The sequence below is a fragment of the Phyllostomus hastatus genome, unplaced genomic scaffold (assembly GCF_019186645.2).
Source record: "Phyllostomus hastatus isolate PE091 unplaced genomic scaffold, TTU_PhHast_1.1 phas_contig_80, whole genome shotgun sequence".
NCBI lineage: Eukaryota > Metazoa > Chordata > Mammalia > Chiroptera > Phyllostomidae > Phyllostomus > Phyllostomus hastatus.
In genome coordinates this window covers 39,686,714-39,701,460 of record NW_025333960.1, presented here as the reverse complement: position 1 = coordinate 39,701,460, position 14,747 = coordinate 39,686,714, and the positions used below count along the sequence as shown (strand labels likewise).

The following is a 14,747-nucleotide window of genomic DNA, read 5'->3' as shown; positions in this document are numbered from 1 at the left end:
CTCCGATGCCTCGTTGCGGGCCAGCGGCACCGGCGTCATCTGGGAGCTTGTTTGTTAGAGATGCAGGCTCTCGGTTCCACCCAGACCTACCGGATCGGAATCTGCATTTAAGTAAAACCCCACGTGGTTTGTACGCACATTCCAGCTGAGAAACTGATGAAATGTACAGGCGTGGTTGGCACACAGCAGACATTTAAGAAACGCTGGTGAGCAGAATTTTACTTCTAAAAACGCCACGAAGGAAAGGACCGCAACTCAGGCAGAAAGACCACTTTTGAGCAGTGGGACGGGCGACAGGGCCCACGGAGAGACCCCAGGGTCTCTGGCCTCACCAGAGCTCACGAGGGCGGTGCTTCTGGGTTCCTTGGGACGACATGCTAAGTCCCGCTGGGAAGGGTCAAAGGTCCTCTGACCTCCCCAGGGGGCATTTCTCTCTCACGGGGGCTGTTTCTCAACTCAGCAGGTGGCCCTCACACTGCTGCCCACTTTGTCAGGGCCCACCCCTCTCCCCTGGTGCCACCGGTCCCCACTGCGGAAGCCCCGGCCAGCACGCGGTTGGCCGAGGAGGACGACACCCGAAGACAGCTGCGGGAGCCGCGCCCCAGGGGCACTTCACACCCCGGGTGCTTCGCAGCCAGCACTGGTCGTTAAGCTGGGTCTCAGGACTTGCGTGTGGAGGCAGTGGCCAACCCTGGTCACGTGAGGGGCATCACAGAGGCCACCGGACTGCACCAGGGGCTGGCTGGGGAGCCGGTGGCAGTGGGCCTGGGTGGAAGGAGCTGAGCATGAACCCCAGACGGAGAAAGTGGGGACAGGGCTCTGGGGGCTTGACCCAGGACTACCCGCCAGCAAAGAGATACACATCGGATTTGCCAGAAAGCAAACGTGGGTGGAAATGGGCAGCCCCGTGGGCGTGAAGAGGGAAGGGGGGTTTGAGGAGCCCTGCTCTTCTCTCGTGCCGTGTGAGTCTGGGGCGGGGGTGGCCGTGAACTACACTGCCTGGAAAGCCTACTCTAACTGGCCGCCTCACTTCCTGAGCTGCAGAGAGGAGCAGCGGGCCCAGGGAGGCCCGATCCCACACGGTGCTGGTTTCCGGTGGGCCTGACAAGCAGGGGGTCTGTGAGGTCAGCCTCACGCCAGCACACCCAGCCTGCCCTCCCTGGGAGCCGAAAGGGCCTTGAGCAGCGACCCAGGAGGCCCGAGTGCCCGGCTCAAGCCCCCTGGTTATGCCCTTCAAGGGGCTCCCTCCTCAGTGACACGGAAACCGGGGCTGCAGGCAGTGAAGAGGGGGAGAGTGGGCCTTAAGGGGCACGTGTAGACTTCTACATACCTGACCCACAAATGCTCTACCCAGGCAAACGGCAGAGGCGGGAGTGACGGCACTCCTCTGCCCCAGAGACCAGGTGCACCGGGAGGGTTGACAAACCTACCGCTGAGCTGCAATAGGCTGCAAGTGGGTTTCTGAGGACTAAGGGGACCCAGGACTGCTTCGTGCCAGTGGCAGGTCCTGGGGAGAGCGAGAAAGGACAAGGCTCACGTGTCCCGGCTCGGCTACAGCAGCACAGAACGCTAAGGGCCGCGGCTGAGTGTCAGCAGCCGAACGCTTCCCCAGCAAAAGCCCCGGAGGCCGAGCTCCCGGGGATAGCATGAATCGGGCGGGGAATCTGTTCCCCAGCTTCCGACCCAGTCCTTTCTCCCTGTCCTAGTGCTTTCCAAACGGGGTCTCCCAGGACAGGAATTCCTTGGAAATTAGCTGGGCATTGTAAAGGGGACTTCGCTGGGTTTAGTGCGGCTGAACATGCCCCCTTCCTGCCCTCCTCGGCCAGCTTGCTTCGTGACTGAAGGAGAGGGCAGGGAGCCCCTTTAGTGGGTGAGCATTTGCAGGCTTGACGCTCTGCTGGGCACTGTGGGCGAGGCTGCTCGCGCCACAGGTCGCTGGAAGAAATGCCCAACCTGGGCGGGACCTTGGGTGGCCCCTGAGGTCGGCTGTCCTTCCCCGCTGGGTGCGTCCCCCTAGGCCCTGTGTGTCTGTCCACCACACGCCCTGGCAGCCATTGTCTAGAAAACCTGGCCTATCCTGGCTCTTCTCAAGAGAGGACAAAAGTCCAGACCAGAGACGCGGCCCCCTCCCGACTCCCCCATGCCTGGTGGTACGTGGCAGACAGGCTGCCCCCACACCGTCACCCTCCACCCTCACCCAGGACATTCCGGCCCACGAGGAACATGCCCAACGTGCAAATCCCTCAGGTAATGCGGGAATTCGTCACCAGGGGAGCACTGGCGATCCAGGAATGGAAACCTGATCGGGGCCTGGGGCTGGAGAGACGCAGCCCAGGCTGGCCAGCGAGGGCTCAGGTTGCAGCAAGCAGGCTCCCGGGGACAGGAGAGGAGGGCAGGGATGGAGCCCTGTGGGCAGCATGTGGGGGGGAGGGGCGGGGGGCGGCTTCCTCCTGTTCTCAGGGAAAAGACAGCAGCCCATGCCCCAGGTGCTTGTGACCAGGGCGACCATCTGTCCTGGCTTGCACCTGGTGTCTGGGTGTAATCACGAGTAGGGTCTCTGGCTCTCAGAAGTGTCACGGTTCAGACAACCTCCTGTACGGTCGCCCTGGTTAAGACAGACCTGCAGGCAGTCTGTCTCTCCCAGGCCTCGCTTTCAGACCTTCCAAGTTGCTGTTACTCTCCCTGGACGGGAACTCAACTCGTGTCTCAGTCAGTCTGATGTCCAAAGTCAAAGCAGAGCCGATTTTCTCCAGTCAAGAGTCTTCGAGGATAGTCCTGGGGCGATGCTGTGCCACCTGCCACCTACCCCTGATGCCACCAGTCCTGGGGCCAGCAGTTCACCCGCTACCACCCGTGACATGACAGACAAGCAGGTTATCACTCACCCCAGCTCCTCACTCACAAGACGAAACTGTGCCGGGCTCAGACTCGATGCCCAAGCCCATGCCTGCCTACGACACATACACACACACACCAGTGAAACCGTCGCTGGCCCTGCCACCCACAGCGGAAAGGAGGAGGAGCAGGGTCAGGCTCTCGGAGGGTGGGGGGCCTGAGCGGAAAAGCGCCAAGGAGTAAGACTGCATTGCACGGCCATGCCTCCCTGCTATCCCCAAGTGGTTTCATGACGCCCAGTGCATCGGCAGACGGACCCAACCTCTCCTGCTTGGACCCGTTGAGGCACCAGCTACACACAACCCATGGTACCACCCCCAGGGGCCTCAGCTTCCTCCCTGGTAACGGGGGGGAGGGCTTGGCCCTGGGGGGGAGGAGGAAGAGAAGGAAGAAGTCCCTTCACAGCAGGTTCGTGTCTGCTCAGACGGGGAGAGGTCAAAGCACAGCCTGTGAGCCCACAAGCCAGCCCTCTTATCATGGAAATAGAAGGAGGGAAAGGCCGGTTAAACAGGACGCACCTATAAAATTATATTGGTCCATCGTAACCATGGAGCACTCACACAAACACACGTAAATCCGGCCACTCATCCCTTGCCCCTTGAGTGCCTTTTTATTTTCTATAATTAAGCGGGCAAGGGTGGAACTTGGGAAAAGTTCAACCGTGGTCAGAATTCGCAGCCTTCTCTCTAGTAATAACCCGCGGGGGGCGGGGCGGGGCGGGGGTGGGGTGGGGTGGGGGAGGCACAGCTGTCGGTGTCGGGTTACCTGAAGCATGTTGAGGAGCAGGCTCCGGAACTTGGTCCCCTCCACCATGAAGAGTGCCATCTTGTCGCAGAGCTTGGCGGCCGTGAAGGCGAAGCTGCGGTCGGACACCGCCTTCTGGTAGATGGTCCGGACGATCTCGCCCAGCATCTCCTCGGAGTTGGTCGAGTTCTGGGCCTCCTCCATGAAGGTGGTGAGCTTGGCATCCACGTCGCTGCTGTTGTTCCGCATGCTGTTCAGGATCTCGATCAGCTTGTCCATCTTGTTCTGCTGGGGGCTGGTGGTCTCCACCGCCACTTCGTCCTGGGGGCATGGGGGACAGACCGGGTCGCGCCTGAGTGCCACCGAGGTTTCTGTGTGTCTGTTGGGGGAGTGGCCGGTGGAGGGAGGCCTGCCACCCCCCAGAAGGACGCAGCCCTACCTTCTAGAACCTGGGGTCTGACCCCCTCCGGGAACGCTGACCCCCACCGAGGTCAGCTCTGCTGGCCTTGCCCTTGGCCCCTGTGACTGCCTGAGCTGAGCCTCCTAGTGAGCTCTGCCTCTTACCCAGGATCCTCATACATATTGGTTCTGTTTGGCTACCTGTCCATCCAAGGTCTCAATCCAGAAATGATTTAGTAGGGCTTATAAAAGATGAAACAAGATAACAAATAAAAAATCGGGCCAAAGAGAGAATGAGGGCAGGAAGACTGGGTCAGGAAGGAAGGTGGCGTCCCAAATGCTTGCTCCGTTGGTCAGAGGCGCCCATGGGGTCGCTCCGGGCCCCTAGGGCCCAAGGGTGGCTGTGTTCTCTGGAGTCAGGATCCCTGGGGACACGGTCCTGGCTTCGTGTCCTGTGCAGGCCAAGCTGACACTATGCACCACGGATGCTACACACCAAAGAACCCTCCAATGTGTCACTAAAATGACCGGCACTTCTAGGAGAGAAATTTCAGGCAGAAAGCCCTACACCCTCCTGAGGTTTCAAGGCCACCACACCAGAGCCAGGCTGGAGGAGGAAGCAAAATGGCAGCTGACAGGCTCAAGAGTACTGACTCAGTCACACCAGGCTGGTAGCCGAGAGTGCAAATGGCCTACCTGCTAGGGGGGAGGGCAGCAGGGAGGGCAAGATTAGGGGGCCCCCACTTGCCCTTCTGTTCTCAATAAGGAGATCTGTGGGCTAGGAGGCCCAGACGGAGGTTCTAGAACCTGCTCTCCGCCTCTAGCCTTCTGGCTTTGGGAAGCGGTGTCACTCTCTGGGCCTCAGTTTCCTCCCTGGTAACACGAGGAGGTCATGCTAGAAGGTGTGCCCTCCCCAGCTGTCTGTGCCCCGGGGCAGGAAGAGGGGTGTGTGGCACGATAACCACACGTGGGGGTCTTTACACGTGTGGTGACATTCATCTTCGAAGTCTATCTGCAAGGTGGGCACCATCACACCCATGTCTCAGACAAGGCGACAGGTGCAGAGTGGTTAGGTGACTTGTCCAACATCACCAAGTCGGTCAAAGGCAGAGTGAAGACGGAGCCTGGTTCATTGGACCCGAAAGCCCTTGTTATATACCCGCTGGGCGGCACTGCAGTCAGATTCAGTAGCCCTGGAGGGACCTTAGCGAACAGTCCTCTCTCCCCGGCTGAGCTGTAGCAATCCGTCCCGGAAGCTGCTGTTCAGGGGACGACTGCGCCGTGGTCATCAGGCCCCTTGCTTTGGGACACAGCGGAACGGGTGAGGCTTCCCTGGGGGACCTTACGGCTGCTGGCCCCCCAGGGAGCGGTGGGGTGGAGGATGCTAGGAACAGCATTTCAGCACCAAGACTTGATGGGGAAGAGGTCTGCCTGCCTGTCCTGCCTGACGGTGGACCTGGGCCTGGCTCTGGGGTGAAGAGTGGAGGAGAGAAGGCAGTGGAGTGAGGCCGGGGAGATGCTCAGCACTCGGAGCTCCCCCGAAACCCCAGAGGGAGGACTCCCGGGAGGCCCTTCTCAGGAGCAGTTCCTCTCCAAGGTGACCTTACCTTCCCGCTTGGCCGGGGAGGGGAGCGAGAGGAGCACACTGAGCTCGCTGCTGCCGGGGACAGACCCCCATCACTCCTCCGGAGGCTCGGGGGTGTCTCCTTCTGAATTTGTGAACCGAGCTCCAGGGATGCTGGGATGAGGGCGGGGATGGCAAGGCCGAGGCCTGCTCACGCTGTGCCCGACTCACCTTTGCTCTTGGCCCCAGCGGGGACCACAGCCTGGCCGGTACTCACCCCGGGAGAAGCGTCAGTCCTTCTTATCTCCCCCAACTACTGGCCTTTACCATCAACAGGGCAGTGTCTGACCCCAGCAAATGCTGGAGGGACGGGCCAAGCCTTCCCTACACCCTTCCATCCCCCCCAGGCACACGCCTCTTCCTCCCCTCCCGTCTCAGGCTGGGGGCTGGTACCACGTGCCCGTGTGGCCTCTTTGAGGGGCCAGAAGGTGAGGAGCCAGGATGTGCTGGAGGGGTTCGTGCCGAGCTGGACACGGGCCTGCCCTCTGGTGGCCAGGGGTCCCCGAGACAGTGGTGGCTCCTGCCTCCCACCTCGGGGCTCCCCAGTCCCTTAAACCGAGCCCGCCTTCCAGTGTGCCTACCTCATGCCGTCCTCCCTGGTGTAACAACAAAAATTCAATTACCGGTACCTTTTCTTTCAGCCTCCGCCGCAGCCTGTCTTTGGAAGACTGGAGCAGGGTAATTTTGGGCCGCTCCCCGATGCGCTCGGGGAGAATACTGTCTTTACGCTTTGTCTCGGCCTCTGGGGCGCCCAGCTGCTGCGCAGGCAGCCTCTCAGAGGCCGCTGGGGCCGGGCCGTCAGGGCTGCAAGGGAGCTCGAGGCCAGTGTGCCCGGTGTCCCCCAGGGCGTCCTCAAGTTTGGGGCTCTCCACGGCCACGGTCTCTTTGGCATTGCGGTGGGCGCCTGCCTCCCCCTTGTCGCCGGGTGGGTGCTTCGTGTTGCCATGGTGCCAGCGCCGGTTCTGGCTGTAGCCGTGATGGGTGGGCCTCCCTGAGGGGTGGGGCACGGAGCCCCCCTGGTAAGATTTCTGGTGGTCCCTGTTGTGTTTGGCACTGCCCGGCTGGTGGTCACCGTGTTGCTGGGGCTTGTTCCCTCCTGGAGGTCTCTGCTGCCGTCTGCAAACCAAAGGGGACAGACAGAGAGGGTGACTGGGTGGGCTGCTCAGGGTCCCTGTGTCCAAACACGGCACGAGGAATCCACTGAGTCGCTCATTATTCATCCCTCCCACACCCTTGCTGAACATCGCCCCTGGGCCAAGTTCTGGGACGGGCCTGGGGAGACAGCAGAGAGCGAGGTGGCAGGTCCCTGAGATCACAGAGGGTTTAAGTCAGCCCGTGACTTAGAATGGCACAGTCCGCAGGGAAGCCTCCTAACTCTTATCTTATGGCCACTCATTACACCCTCTCGAAGCAACCGTTACCATTCTGTGACTCTTCCCAACATATTCGATGCACGTTCCAGCAAAAATATACACACAGGCCTGCATCTGGTACCAACTATCCTTGTCATGACTTTCTACCATCATGGCTCTTGAAAAGCTGTATCATTTGTCAAACCACCTTTTTCCAATACACTGACATTTTCACTCCCAAACCCGACCACAAAATATGCTGGACGGAGTTGTTACAAGCTGAATTGTGCTCCCCCACCCTGACTCACGTGTTGAAGCCCCAACCCCCGGAACCTCGGAAAGGGGCTGTATTTGGAGATGCCGCCTTTAAAAAGGCGATTAAGGTCAGGTGAAGCTGTCGGGGAGCGGGGGGAGCCCAGTCCTGCAGCACTGGTGTCTCTGTGACGGGACATTAGGACAGACGTGCCCCTGCACAGAAGACCGGCCACAGGAGGACACAGGGAGGAGGAGGTCACCTGCAAGCCAAGGCAAGAGAGGCCTCAGAAGAGACCCAACCTGCCGACGCCTTGATCCAGCCTCCAGAACTGAGAGAAGGTAAACTGTTGTTTCGGCCTCCCAGCCTGCGGTATATTATTGTGACCACCAAGCTGACTAACGTAGAGGTGACATTGAGCGTGACGGTGCTGAGCAAAGACAGGTGCACCAGTGCACTTGACAGAACACTTTCCAAGCAGAGCGTATCACACGGAAGAAGTCTGAGGTGTGCACCATGGTGCAGACCAAATATTTCGATCAGTGGATTGAAGGCAAGCGAGCCGGGAGGGGGCGCATCTGACGGCCCTTCGGCCTTGCGCACAGCGGCCCCTCCGGCACGGCAAGCCCCTGTGCTCCATCTCTGTTTCATCCTCACAGCGTTACTGGACATCATTTGAAGTTCAAGTGGAGAACAAGATAACCACGAGTCCCTCAAAAGTTCGAAGGCCAGTGAAGGAAGCTGGCAGAAAGAAGCCTGTATCTTCTAAAAACTGAGGCCCTCACCATCCTCCCCTGTGACCCTTCTCTTCGGCGAGTGCAACAGACCTTTCTTTCATTGCGCTTTATGAACGAATTGTATTTATTTTCTTTCAAATTATTACTGATATAAACTCAGTTTAAGGTTCATGTGATGATTTTGTATCTGTGAAAATTTGGGGGTGCCTTAGGTTGGGGTTTAACATATCATTTTCCCATTAAAATGAACAGAAACATTTTTGTTGTTTGGAATGGCTTTCCCTAAATGGCGGGGTTTTCAGGGGAAATTAGTCATTAAGTGAGAGACAGGTGTGTGGTGCTCAGTGTGTTTCCACACAAATGGTAACCCTACAATACACTGTTTTCAGCAGTCCCCCCCTTACCCGCAGGGGTATACGTTCCAAGGTGCCCCGTGGCTGTCTGGCCCTTGTGTATGTGTTTCTCCCCCTATACAGATTGAGATGGCCAAAAAGTCTATGTGGTTTTTGCCTGTAAAATAGAAGACATGTTTTTCATTTTCACCAATAACTTCACTAATTTGGATATTTTGAGTATGCCGGCTATCTCCCACGTGGTATAACATTGATTCTTCTCAATTAATCTCTTGATTTGACCGTTATCAACTTCAACTGTCCTACCCGACTGTGGAGCATTGCTCAGTGAGAAAACTCCAGCACAAAACCGTGCAAACCTCTTTTGACACGTTCGATCAGCCACAGCACCTTCTCCATACACTGCCCAAATCTTTTTTTTTTGCATTTCAGTTGTGATTGTACCTTTCTTGAAATAATAAAGCATAATTTGCTGAAAATGTTGTGTATTTTCTTCCACCTCCAATACGAAAATGGCTGCCAAAAATTCAATTGTGATTTGTTTTTTAAATGCACACTGATATGACAGCTGTCACAATACAATCTAACAAAAGTGTTTCGAATGAAGTTAAAGACAATTGAGTGCTACTAAGGGCATCTTATGGAGAAAAACCAAAGGATGATTTTGGCCCACCCAGTACAACCTTTGCCTTTAGAGGAAGAACTTGAAGGCTTCTCTGTGACATATGCAAACTGCCAGCAGCTCTACTCTTGTGCTTTGGGCCACTAGTAGGTAAAATAGGGGTGACCTGCACACGAGCACTGCAATACCAGGAGAGTCGGTCTGATAACCAAGATGGCTACTAAGTGACTAAGGGAGGGGGTGGGCAGTGCATGCAGTGTGCAGACGCTGGCCCAAGGGGTGATTTGCGTCCAGGGCAGGATGGAGTGGTGTGGTGCGAAATTTCATTGCGCTGCTCAGAATGGCGAACAATCGAAAACTTAAGAATTGTTCACTTCTGGAATTGTCCATGGAGATTCTCAGACCTCGGGGGGCCACGGGTAACTGAAACCACGGAAACGGAAGCCTCGGATCAGGGGGACGGCTATACTAGAAGTAGGCATTTGCATGTCTCTGGACGGAAATTTGACGGTTTGTCACAAGAGCCTCTAACACAGGCAGACCACCGGGCCCTGCAATTTTACTTGTGACAACGTACAGAGGAAACAATGAAAGGTGCGCACAGGGATGCGGGTTCAAGGACATTCCTAACGGCAATGTCTACAACCTCAAAACACCGACTGAATGGGGAGCAGCAGAGAATGTGGTGCAAGAGCTCAGTCTTGCCGACGGGAGGAAACATGTGCTGTGTGTAATATGTGCGGCACGGTGCTGCTTTTTAAGGCAAGCATTTATGTGCACAGAAAAATCTGGAAGGATACACTCCAAAATGTTAACAGTAGTTTTCAAAATGAACGCGACTTTATTTTCCTAAATGTTTTATTGCGAGGCAGTTACAGACTCGCACACAGTGGAAAGAAATATCACCGAGAGACCTTCGGTACCCTCGGTTTCCCCCCAGTTTCCCCCACGGCAACATCTTGCAAAACTACAGCACACGATCCCGGCCAGGGTTTTCACACCAATGCGGTCCAGATACAGAACGTCCCATCACCACGAAGACCCTTCAGATCCCCATTTCACACCCACTTCCCTCCCACCACCTCCTCCTCAGCCCCTGGCAACAGCTAATCCAGTCTCCACGTCTGTAACTCTGTCGTCTCCAGGGCGTTACTGAAATGGAACCACACGCTATGTAACCCTTCGGGATGGACCTTCTCACTCAGCGCATCACTCCTGGCAATTCGTCCAGGTGGGTGTGTGTGTCCATAGTTCATTCCCTTTCAGCACGGGCTAGCATCCCGCAGTGCGGGTGTGCCGGTGAGCCTAACCATTTACCTGCCGAAGGACACCTGCTGGTTTCCGGTTATTGGCTATGATGCACGAAGCCGCGAGGAACACGTGTGCACAGGTGGACACAGTGCTTTTCCTCTGGGGTAAGTGCCTGAGAGCACCGCTGACAGGCTGCAGGGCACTTGCATATTTGGCTCTTTAAGACCCCGTCCAACTGGTTTCCAGAGAGGCTGTACCATTTTACACTCCTGCCAGGAGTGCCCAAGAAGCTTCCGGCCATTACTCCCTTGGGCGATTTTTCAGCCCTGCCCTTTTTCTCACCTGCTTTCTGGACTCCGAGGATGTGTGGGGCTTGGCTCCTTCTTTGTCAGTCTGTGTTCGCTCTGTGGCTCAGACCGGGTCATTTCCATCGTCCGTGTCCCGGGACACTGGCTCTTTCCGCTGTCCCCTCAGTTCTGCTGTCGTGCCTGTCCACTGAGTCTTCCTTTGGTTCTCTGTTGCATCTCCGATCGCTTTGCCCAGATCTATTTTTTCATTTGTGTCAAGTATGCTCCTAATTGTTCTTTGAAGCATTTTTATGCTGGCTGCCTTAGAATCTTAGGTAATGCTAACGCTGTTGTCATCTCAGTATTGGAAGTCTTTTTCATTCCACTGAGATTTTTCTGGGGTTTGGTATGACAGGAGATTTTCAGGTGAGACCTGGACATCTTGGGCATTATGTTAGGAGACTCTAGACTTAATCGAACCTGGTATCTGGTTTCCTCTGGCCTTGCTCCGGTCAGAGGACAGGGTGGGAGTTCTTGATCCCCACACCGACACGGGTGCCTTCTCACATCCTGGGGTGGAGGGTGGGATCTTGGCCCCACACTTGGCCTTGGCTGGATGGGAGGGGTGAAGTCACTATTTGTGGGGGCATTTGCCTAGAGTCAAGAGCTGTTGTCCAAGGGTCTCCTGTCTTGGGGGGCTGCCCCTTTCCTGGTCCTTTGGCTGGAGCTTTAGTCGGGGGCTTCTGGGGCTGCCAGCTTCTTGAGCTCCAAGTTGAGCTCTATGAGGCCGAGAAGAAAACTCAAGCAAGTCATCACTGCATCAGTCCTCAGGGGCCAAGGAAGGACCCCAGGCAGTCTGCCTTCGCTCCACCTGTTGAAGTCCTCTCGTTTTATTTTATTTATTTTTTTAAATATAGAATATCCGGGGGGTTTAGTTGTCTGTGTCTATTTTGGGAATTTAACAGTCATGACAGAAGCGTCGATTGCAGCCTGGGACGCTGAGCCGGGCTGGAGGCCCGCACGGTGTTTTTCATCCTTGTTCCGGTTTGATCTCGGTGGGCCTCAGGCTTTCCTTCTGGAAGATGGTCCATTTGCACTGGCAGCGGGAGGGGTCACCAGCAGGGACACCCAGGGCAGAGTTGGGCCCCACCAGCAAAGTGAGTCACTGAGTCACCCCTCTGCCCCGGGGATCGCCGGCTGGCCACGGGAGAAATTCCATGGCCCGTCAACTCTCCAGGGTGCCGTGTACTGGTGACTTGTATGGATCCTCTCTGCTTTGATTTTTTAATTACTTTCAACTAATTGGCCCTTTCTCCTCCCACTCTCTTTGTTCTGTGAATGTGAGTAATTTTTAAGCTCAGAGAAGAACCTTGGAAACTCCCTGGCAGATAATGCCCGATTCTTTCAACTTCTCTCATCCTTCTGCAGAACCTCTGTGGTGCCGGCAGCCGCGGCCCAGCAGGGCCCCCAGAGATGGCTGACCAAGCCCTTCCCAGCATTCGTCTTGAAACTGTCTGGCTTCCCAGTTACCCTATCAGGGATTTCCCTCTCTGTGCCCCAAATCACATGAAACAAAGCTTCCTTCTACCTACAGGAAGCTGGGGGTAGTTTTTACATGGCTGGGGTAGGGGGGGGGAGTGAAAGACTCAGAAAGAATTCCAGTGGATCTTCCCAGACCTCCTGTCCTTCCTTTCTGTAAATTTGGGAGAGGGGCTAGAGTTCTGCATCCTCTTAGATGGGAAGACCTTGGAGCCACATGGCCCTGTCAACGCGGCCAAGACCGAGAATGCCCAGGTGCTAGGCAGAGTGGGCCTCCTCGGCCTCGTTCTGTTCGGGCGGCAGTTCCTCTGCACACATGGGGCAGCACCTGTGGCTGGGAGGGGCAGCCTGGGAGACCACCCTCAAGGCCCTCTCCCAACCGGGCAGGCGAGACCGGTACAGTCAAGTGCAGGACGGTGGCTATGGTGCCGGGTGGTCGGTAAGATGGGCTGGGTGGCCCTGGAGGGCAGGGAAGAGCCAGATGCCGTGGAGGCGAGGGGCACGCAACCTCTTCTCCGGTCTCCTCCTTCCTGCTCTAGGCCCTGCTTCGTTCTCTGTGGGCAGGCGGGTCAACGCTTTCTTTCCATTTTACAGAGAAGCCAACTGAGGCTCCTGAGGTGGAATCCATGCCAGAGGGCCCTGCGGCAGCTCTCGGCAGTGAGCCCGGCCTGTCAGCCCGGCCCGGCACCCAGCGCCGCCCCCCCCCGCCGGTCTCCCCCCCCCCCCCGTTCGCTCGCAGATCCAGGCCTCTTGGGAGAGAAAGACGGAATTACAGCTGAGGCCTGCTGTGGTGACGGCCACACGAGGCCCACATCCTGGGCCCGGGGAAGGGCTATGAGGGCCCGATGCTTTGGAGCAGACCTGGGGGGGCGGGCCTTGGGCCCTAACAAAGGAGACCAGGTTTCCCTGCTCTGGCCATTCACAAATATTTGTCAGCGGTCATTGGCTGCGCTGGCCTAAACCAGCTCCTCTCTCTTCTGTGTGTGCTGGCCCTGGGTTTGTTTGGTGGCTACCTTCCTCCAGGGGCCAGCTGGCCGCTCACCACGAAACCTGTGGGTTTAGGTTTGGCTGGGCTGGGGATAAAGTGCTTTTGCTCCCAGCGGCCAGGCAAGGAAGGCGCACTTGGTCTCACACACACACACGGACATGTGAATCCAGGTTTTGGAGACGCACTGGACGTGCAGTGCTGCAGCCCTGCAAGCAGACGAGGGGGATGGGAACCCACCTCCCTGCCTGCTCATTACGCTCTAATCTCTCCGGGCGAGTTCTCTCTGGTGGCGGTGGGGAGGAAGGGCTTAGGAGATAAGATTAATATTCCATTTGTGCTACTGGCAACACCTGCTGTTAGGGAAATAATGCTTCTTTTTTTTGAGAATGGAAATTGTCAGTATGCTGTTTCCATCACTCATTTAGTTTATTCTTTCTTCTTTGGGTTCTGAAATCAGATGTCTTGTTTCACTCGAAGATTTCTCTCTTTTATTAAAAAAAATTCTCGGAACACCACAGCTGCATGTTGGGAGGTGGGTGGTGGGAGAATATCTTCAGATTTTGTTTTAAAGAATGAGTTTAAACAGCAGTCCCGATGCAGATAAACATTTCTCTGTTCATTTTTTATTTCATAATCATTCCCAACTAGATATTCCGGGGGCCGCTGACTTATTATGGTTCCCTCAATGTCAGACACTTTACCACATAATTTGTAGGTCTGCTTAAAGTTTTCTGAAAGCAAAATTCCTAGGGCGAGTGGTTTTCAAACTATGCATGGGTTCATATTTCTTGCCTTCAGGAAAAGTGATGACTGCTTATTCTGGAGCGTAGGCGCCTCCACGCCTGCCCACCTCCACACGCCCTGCGCTGCGCCGCGCAGGGTCCCACCTTCCTTGCCCCAGGCCCCAGGACGAAGCAGGGGCTGAGATGAGACACAAGGTTCAGGTGCGGGGGTGGGGGCCGCTGCTGAGCTTAGTGCTGACAAGGGGGGCCCAGAAATAAAGGCTGCTCGCCTCACACGTCCACCCAGTCTGCACAACGACGGTGAAGCTTAATGAGGAAAAGCAGAGGGCAGACTTGCCTCCCCCTGCAGGGAGCCAACCAAGGGGAACAGGACAATGGCTTACTAAAGGGACAAGGGTCATGGCAGCCTGCATGAACTGAGCACCTACTGTGTACTTGGGGCTGAATTAGATGACGGGAATCCACTGAGTCTGTTCTGCAGGACGCTCCTTGTCTGCAGTCAGCTCAGAGCCCAGCTCGGTGGCTCAGAGCTGCGTAGCTCAGGGTGGTTTCGCCTCTCTGTGTCTCTGTCCCCAGCTGGGTGGCTGGGAGGGCTACACAAGTGACAGCGTGACAGCTTCACAGATGGGAAAACCAAGGTTCGGAGAGGCTGCTTCGTTCCCTTGGGGCTGCCCGCTCGTTAGTGGCAAGCCTGCCCCGAGACTCCGGGCTCCGGACGTGCGCCTCGACTGGATCAAACGGTTACCGGTCTGAGGTCTCAGAGGTCTCCGGGGCACCGGGGGCATCACGCCAAAGCTCTGACAGCTGAAAACTGAGTCACCCTGTAACGGCTGGCTACCACTGACGCCCTGGCAGCACTGCACTAGTGAGTCTTCCGACTGCCAGGCCCACTCCCCGCACTGGGTGTTAGGACAGGCCCACGGGGAGGGTGCCTGTGGGCCACAGGAACATGCCTGCTGC

The 14,747-nt window shown here is 56.5% G+C and overlaps 1 protein-coding gene across 3 annotated transcripts in view; it reads right to left on the bottom strand.

The window, feature by feature from the left end:
* The window catches only part of CTIF (cap binding complex dependent translation initiation factor), a 253,727-nt gene that overhangs the window by 86,654 nt on the left and 152,326 nt on the right, over positions 1-14,747 (bottom strand). For 2 of the 3 annotated variants that reach the window (XM_045849928.1, XM_045849927.1), the window contains exons 8-9: positions 6,286-6,778; positions 3,661-3,960 (exon numbers count right to left, since the gene is read on the bottom strand). In XM_045849928.1, coding sequence (XP_045705884.1) covers positions 3,661-3,960; positions 6,286-6,778 — 793 coding nt within the window. The remainder of the gene's footprint in view (positions 1-3,660; positions 3,961-6,285; positions 6,779-14,747) is intronic. The other variant, XM_045849930.1, reaches the window with a different exon arrangement.